Source organism: Betta splendens, chromosome 13 (assembly GCF_900634795.4).
Source record: "Betta splendens chromosome 13, fBetSpl5.4, whole genome shotgun sequence".
In the NCBI taxonomy this organism is placed as follows: Eukaryota; Metazoa; Chordata; class Actinopteri; order Anabantiformes; family Osphronemidae; genus Betta; species Betta splendens.
Window position 1 is genome coordinate 17,475,003 of NC_040893.2, and position 7,638 is coordinate 17,482,640.

The following is a 7,638-nucleotide window of genomic DNA, read 5'->3' on the forward strand; positions in this document are numbered from 1 at the left end:
TAAAGCAATTTCAATCTGAAATTTAAAGTTTAAAGTTTTTCAGGTAACGTGTTTCGAAACATAAAACCACTAGGTGGCGCTACCGCACACACTTAGCGCCCCCCTGCTCAAAGCTACGACTCTCTTACTTTACATAAGACAAATCACTTCACGTAAAAATTCAACCATTTTATTTTTTTTCAGTAAAGCGTGATCTCTGGTGATGAAGAAACCTCAGTGAGCACCTGGAGTCAGAGCTTAAGTTAGAAACGTAGCAAACCTGATTAGATCACTTCAAAATTTACATTGTGTTAAATTGTTCATTGAAATAAACACTTATATTAAATATTTAAATATTAACATACTAATACAAATTAATGGAAACACAAGGCAGTACAGCAGATTGTAGCAGTTTAGTATATAATTTAGTATTATCATTCACAGGGTAAACTTGCTACTGTAGGTCTGACAAATGCTTAAAAGCCCACAGACAAGGCTACATGTTTACAAAGCGTTTTTTCAAATTGAGGGATATTTGCAGGTGATACCTTCAAACAGTACAGCAGTAAGCAGTATAGTGCATCATCACACAGACATTTTTATCAGTCGTCTTGAAAACACAAATAATTCACACAATGTCAGGAAAACAACACACACAAAGACACTTCATTACAATAAGGAGCGATTTCAGTCTAAACTCTACAACAATTCAACACTTTTTTTACTACAAAGTGCAGTTGAGCTGTTGCATCCAAGTTAAATGATCACTGGATGTTACCCTGTGCCTCATGAATTATTTTAATTTAGGCTTCTGTACCTCTACCAGATTTTATATAATATTAAAGTGCTTAGAAGCTGTATTAGTATATGAAATGTATATATAACAGTATTCCTGTTGTAAATATAGAAGATATGTATATAAATAATTAATTTAAATATAGACTTATTTGACAGAAGAATACAAATAATGCTGTAAGGCATCAATGGGAGAATAAGGCAGTATAGTGCAATACAGGTTATTTGTCTGATTTCTCAAGTTGATTCCCGTTCTTTGGTTTTTCCTGAAGCTTGTAATCTTCCAGAAGGGCCTGTGCCGTCTGCTTCCCAGTCCGCTTCACCACTGCTTTGATCCCCAGGTTGTCAATATTGAGGGCAGTCATACCGACATTGATGGCTGAATTGACAGCGTGATCTGTGGCTTGTCCTGCTGCTGCCCCATACCTTTATCAGAAGTGAGTTTAAGTGAGAGGTCAGATGGAGAGGCGGGTAGAAATAATTAATATGCAGAGGAATAAGAGCAGAGATGACATGCCGCTTGCAGATTTCACCCAAGCAAATGCCAAATATCTGACTGCCAGAATCTGAAATGTAATTGCTTTTCCACAGGGATTCAGAAAAGTGTGGGTGGGTGACACCAACAGACCAATCTTACATGCTGGGTGTAGTTATTTTTCCACAGTATACAGTATTGGTGTCTACTGAAACAGAATTTATAGAACCTTTAATTAAAAAGCCAGATGGAAATGTTTGGGTATTTTGGGTAGTTAATTATATGCTTTATAAATGTCCTTATTCTAAAATGGACAAACTGTCTAAAGAAAACTGACAGTTCATATTATCTTATAATATATATCCGATATTGCAATACTGTGGAAATAATCAACTACAGTGTGTAAATATTTCCCTCAATGTTTAACATGTATTACCAAGTTATACAATAATACTGTAGGAGAAACCAGTGAGGACCAGAAATAGGGCCAATTATGACTGAGACGATTTTAGAAATGTAGTCAGAGCCAAACAATTCTGTGAACTACCACATGGGGAAAGGCAGTAAAGTGCCACACCAGAGATGACTTAGTGCTTAATGCAGGAGCCAAATCATTCCCCAGAAGAGGCTCATGCTCGTGATTAGTGGTGTTAGGAGTTTAAATGTTGTGTGTAATTAGTACAGTAAGTCATGACTTCTCATTGGGTGGGTCAAAGACGCTTTGTAGACCCCTAAATCTGCAAAGCAAATACGAGAGGACAATTAGTGAGTGCATGTTTGTTTGGGCTTAAATAACGCTGCATGTCATTTGCAGCAAACACAAGGGAAATGTGTTGAGCAAGCAGTGATGGGCAGTAACTGAACCTGTACATTTAGGAGTCAGCATCAAAACTACAGATGGAAGGTACGACTTACTTGTGTTTTACAGTGGAGACTGTTTCTGACGCTACATTGGTAGCGATGTTCTTCGCTGCTACTTCCAAACCAGTCCACATGGTGGCGAACCCTGGGGAGAATTTACACGCTAAGCAACTTAGCGCATGTGACAACACATATTAAGAGCGTGAAGTCCACCTTGCACTCCACTGGCAGCCACCACCATGGCTCCGTCTATGTTGGACCGCCCATCCTTGTCTTTCTTCATGGAGTCGGGAATCAGCTTGCCTCCGTGCTTTTTCACATGCGGCGCCAGCTCCCGGCCAACGCAGCTAGCAACGGTACACACCCCGTCCACTGCAGTGACACAGCATTACCCAATTAGAGGTCCACTGCCAAATGGCCAAGGTCAGAACAACACGCTGACTGGAGAAGAGTTGGTCACCTAGGAACTGGCTGACTTTGACAGCTCCTCCCGTCGCCTGCTTGGCAACATGGAGGCCTTTGGTGACCGTGGGGCTCACTTGGGTGGGTCTGTCCTCTGGAGTGATGTGTTCTCTGAGTTTGGATGCTCCTTTGTGAATAGCTTTCCCCGTGAACTCGGCTCCTTTCACCAGGCCCCAGCTGAGCCAGGACGCACCTGAAAGTTCAGCAGGATCACATACGCAGGCGCCGACCTCTATTCAGATCTTTACTTTTTGTGTGAGTATATTGAAGTGTAAAAGCAAAACAAGTCCTCACCTGTCAGGATCCCATTTGACACCTTCTCGCTCCACTCGGGCAGAGACTTTTCCTCCTCGGTTGGTTCTGGCTGAGCGTCTTCGGGTGTGGAGATGAGCACCTTTTTACCAAGATTAATGCTTTCTTCAGCTTCATCTTGGGCCTGGCCAAACACACACATTGATTAGATGCTGTAGAACAGTCAACAGTTTGATAATAACAACTGCTGTCAGTCAAAATGTCGGTGCATCTTGTCTGCTGCTTTGTGCAAGCTGCACACATCTCCATTCAGATGCTCGACTCGCAGAAACCCACCAACTGGCACAATAGCTCCTCTCATTAGGTTGCCTTTTCAAATTACAACGCTGTGATTGTTTGCAACAAAGACGGCGTTATTTTAAAACGTCTCTGCAGTAAGAAAACAAAAGTCTCCTTTTGTGCAAAACCACCTCAAGTTTTCTAGGAGGTTAAAAAAGCCTGAAACGGTGCTAAAGGTCGTAAGAAAAATGAAAAAGGTGCCTACTTGCTGATAGGGAACCAAGTCCATCAGAGAAGCTGACAAGTCTGCCCGTACTCATCAGACATGACTTTGCTTGGCATCGATCTGAGACTGCGTCTCTAGCTCCATCATGACTGAACTGGCACTTCTATTTTAGCCGAAGCTCTGAGGTTGTTCTTACTGCTGCAGATAAGAGTATTATAACTGATTAATTCTCCTCACCTGCTTGTTTCAAATCCCCACAATGCTGAGGCAGGGGTAATGTGGGGGCGCGTGCCAGCTCAGAAGTTATCAGGAGTTTTACAGCAGCCCGAAACAAGACTCATAATAGAGCATAAGCAGCAACTTCTTTATCCTTGAACGTCCTCACTGAGACAGTTTTAGATGCCTGCACAACTTGTTTGTGTTTTGTATTTGGGGTAAAGGGTGTTGAGGACTGCAACACAGCTCAGAAATCAGACGCTAACTACCAATTGCATCATGTTGAACTTTTAACTGCATTTCAACACAGAACTTATGACTTTAAATAAATAAAAATAGGATCTCCGCTTTTGAAAGATACAGAAAATGAAGATCACAGTTTCACATGACTGATGGTGACTGCAATTAGCCTATATCAGCTTCATGTGCCCATCACTGGCACAGGAGGATTTGCTAAAAAGCATTATGTCACAATTCTTGGAATTGTGAAATGCTTATTTATTTAAATGTGAATCACTATAAGCAAATTCCAGATGTATGTTGGGATAAAGCTGCACATCACTTGTATTTATGTGCATTCAAATAAATAGGCTCAATTTATTTTTTTACACAGTGAGCCAATGTGTTGTGTTGTGACATATCTCCCCACACTGCAACACTGACCTGAACCCTCAGATCTGTCATCTGGGACAGCAGGTCTCTGAACACCTCCCTGTCTGCAGCCGGCAGCTCGGAGGACAGCACCACCCCCACGTAGTAGCCTGGAGCTGGGGCCATCATGTCCGGAAACATGAACACCCCAGTGGTACACAGCAGCACCGGCGAGTCCAGGGCCATGAGAGGGTAGAGCCAGTCACACACCTGCAGGGGACGCATGAGGAAGTTCAGAAAATAGAAACGCAACAGCCAGAATCTGTTCAGAAATACACACATTTAGGATGCCAGCAAAATACAATGGTATTAGATGGAATGGGAGACAAGAACATCAAGTTAAATCAAGTTTTAAACCCTGTTATATGTGCTTTATTCTGATTAGTGCAACACTGGGAGGCGTCTGACAGTAGACAAACCAGAGGACACAGCCTTCCTCTGACTGCTCCATGTCTAACAGGATTACAGGGCATAATCGTGCTAGTAGGATTTAGATAATCACTTGCACTGGTGAGTCACTGATGTCTCCCACTCGCTGCAGCACCTGGGAAATTCCCCAATGAGTCACATTTCAATCTCCTGACGTTCTTACGTCAGTGCAATTAGTGGCTTAAACAGACAGCAGCGATAAATGCTGTGGGACCAACAGGAAAACAGGACGCTGCGCCAACAGAACAAAGGCAAAGCTTCAATGTGCAGAGTTAATATGAGGTTTTACACTGAAGCATTAGAGTGGTTTGTCAAAGAGGTGAAAGTGCACCAAATTAAAAGTCTTAGTAATTCTTATCTGTGGCTTCCCAGCAAAGTCATTAAGTTGAGGACAAGTAAACAGCACTCACATGATCAAGTCCAGAGTGCAACAAGAAGGGGTCATTAAGAGCCCCCCTCCCCCTAATGATGACTCAGACAAGTAGCAAAATTAGGTTAAAGGCTAAAAGAAAGCAGAAAGAGCTGGTGACACCGTTATGTTACATCAGCCCAGGCAGCGCTTTCCTCTGGGCTTCAGTCTCACCTGCAGGAAAGCCGGCGGTCGGTCCGGCCCCGCGCCCGACTGGTCCCCAGTGAACCTCACCAGCCGCAGGTACCCGGGGTACGACGGGGCGCTGACGTGGCCCTCGGGCGTGACGAAGAAGATCTGCACGCCGTGGGGGATGTAGAGCAGCTCCTCCCCGTCCTCGCCCACGCTCGGGGCAGACGCCGTGGAGGGCGACGAGCGCCCGTAGAAGCCGTCGCCCACCAGCGACATCTCCCCGGTGTCCGTTCCGTAGGAGATGGAGAGGTGGCCCTCGGCGGCCTGGGGCGAGTAGGCTGGAGGCTCCTCAGCTGGGAGCGACAGCTGCCGGGTGGGTGAGAGGGGGAGCACGCCGCCGCCGCCGCCGCCGGAGGACAGCAGGGTCGGGGGTCCTCGTTTCTGCGGCCTCTCGTCCGCGGGGAGCTCCGGGTAGAGACCCCCCGCGGAGCCGCCTGCAGGCGCAGCCCCGCGGTCCGGGCTGGTCTCCAGGATGGCCAGGCGGGTGGTGATGTTGTCCAGCGTCTCCCGCATCTTCTGCTGCATCTGTCGGGCCGAGTCCCAGGAGCTGCCCACGCACTCCTCCCCCTGCGACGGCACGCTGATGGCCCGGAGAAGGTGCTGCCGCCCGCGCCTGTACAGCTCCAGGGCCCGCGCCCTGTCCCCGGCTTCGTCCGCCGTCAGCCCTGTGTTGAGGCACTCGAAGGCCCTCTCGTAGCCATCTTTGATCACCTGGAGCCTGGCGTTGTCGAAGGCATCCTGTTTAGCTTTCTCCATTCCCTCTGAAACCAGACGCACAGTTAACTTCATTTATGAGCGACGCAGCATGGCTTGGTGACGTCATTCACAATACAGCTCAGGTTTAAATACGTTTATTTTTGCAATTGATGCCACACAGCTTAATAGTTATTACGCGCATTAAACACTATTCGTTCTTTATGAGGCTGTAATTTAGTAGATTTGGCTGCGATCACATAAAGCAAACTACGAACTCACGACTCCTGACGTGCGTTTACCTGATTTACCTTCACTTACAGCCCAAAGCAACATGAAACTGCGCTGATAATGAATAAACAGACTAACCGGCATCACGTATAGCGAGTTGCCTATGAGCTAACTTCTTAGCAGCTAGCTAACTTTATCCACGTTGAACTTACCCTGAGAGCGACACGTTGGAACGTCCGCTTCGCCCGACTTAGCCGTTAGCTTCCTCTTAGCCAATGTTAGCAACGCGCTTGTCGCCAGCTATCTGGGCAAACGGCGTAAACTTTGACCAGCAACAAGTTGTGACTTTGTGTTGTTGTGTACACAGCAAAGTTGCGTCACAACTCATGACAGCCGCCGGATTTTAACCCTTCAAAGCAAAAGTACTGTGGCCGGATGTGTCGATGAACACGCCTAGCATTAAGCTTGTAGTTTATTTTGAAAGTACTAGCTGGAAGACGGTTTGCTAACATAACAGCTTCGACCGTTCTTTACTACTTCTACTCACCTATGTCTTTAGGGCCGCCTAGTGGCCACAACACAAAACTGCAAAACAATAAACGATTAAACTAACGCCAGTGCATATCTGACTATCATTACCATTCAGTAACTACTTAAACATATTGTATGCTATTACTTTAAGTGTCTCCAAGCGAACCGCAAGGAAGCAAGAAACAACAACAACAATGAGAACCGGTACAAAACGTCCTAATACTTGTTATCTAGAGACCATTCTATTATATTAAAGCTGTTGATAATTATCAACAGAAAAGTAGAATGCCTACATGTCTTGTACATCCATCCATCCATCCATCCATTTTCTGAACCGCTTACTCCCTAGTGCGGGGTCACGGGGGTGCTGGAGCCTATCCCAGCTGGCTACGGGCGAGAGGCAGGGTACACCCTGGATGGGTCGCCAGTCCATCGCAGGGCAACACATAGACACACAACCACTCACTCACACACTCACACCTACGGGCAATGGAGAGAAGCCAATCAACCTATGTCTTGTACAATAAATACAAATACTCTGAATTAATTATTACTATATTAGTTTTGCTCCACTACTAAAGTATCGTTTTGGGTGCTTGAAATGCAGCATGAAGCATGTAAAAGCATTTAAAACAGGCGTATACACTGCCCTCTTGTGGCCACACTGGGTAATTACGCCATTTTCTTTGTCAAGGTAGCCAAAGAAAAACACGATATCAATAATTCACTTCCGGTAAGGCCTTTCAAAATATAACACGGTGTTCTTCAGGCTTTTCCTGCAGCCGCTGCTTTCTTGTGGGGGTTTCTGCCTTCATTTGGGTTTTCAGTATGTGAAAAACATTGACATTGCATCCCTGTGTCTTTAAAACTAACACTTTTGCACAGCCTCTGTGTGATTTTGCCATTAATCAGTTGATTTGCAGCACGTAGCTGGATAAAAGGCAGAATCCAAAGCTC

At 45.5% G+C, this 7,638-nt stretch overlaps 1 protein-coding gene across 3 annotated transcripts; it reads right to left on the reverse strand.

Annotated features, from left to right (window-relative positions):
- Nucleotides 1–155: 155 nt before the first annotated feature.
- On the reverse strand, nucleotides 156–6,830 carry spartb (spartin b). Of its 3 annotated transcripts, none has more exons than XM_029172053.3 (8): nucleotides 6,698–6,830; nucleotides 5,209–5,987; nucleotides 4,209–4,406; nucleotides 2,867–3,008; nucleotides 2,571–2,765; nucleotides 2,324–2,482; nucleotides 2,165–2,255; nucleotides 156–1,200 (listed from the first exon to the last, which is right to left on the reverse strand). In XM_029172053.3, exons 2-8 carry the CDS (start codon nucleotides 5,980–5,982, stop codon nucleotides 996–998), a joined length of 1,764 nt encoding a protein of 587 aa, XP_029027886.1. In that variant the 5' UTR covers nucleotides 5,983–5,987; nucleotides 6,698–6,830; the 3' UTR covers nucleotides 156–995. The 3 variants fall into 3 exon arrangements, with proteins under 3 accessions (XP_029027886.1, XP_029027885.1, XP_029027888.1); XM_029172052.3 differs by lacking the exon at nucleotides 6,698–6,830 and adding an exon at nucleotides 6,363–6,596; XM_029172055.3 differs by lacking the exons at nucleotides 156–1,200; nucleotides 6,698–6,830 and adding exons at nucleotides 1,520–1,986; nucleotides 6,363–6,602.
- Between the last annotated feature and the right edge of the window lie 808 nt (nucleotides 6,831–7,638).

Bases quoted from the DNA above. Each gene is read 5' to 3' on its own strand.
- spartb (XM_029172053.3), bottom strand. From the start codon at position 5,982: ATGGAGAAAGCTAAACAGGATGCCTTCGACAACGCCAGGCTCCAGGTG. The intron at 4,407-5,208 runs GTGAGACTGAAG...CGTCCCCTGCAG, and splicing joins GACCGCCGGCTTTCCTGCAG to GTGTGTGACTGGCTCTACCC. The intron at 2,256-2,323 runs GTGGACTTCACG...AATTCTCCCCAG, and splicing joins GGCTGCCAGTGGAGTGCAAG to GGTTCGCCACCATGTGGACT.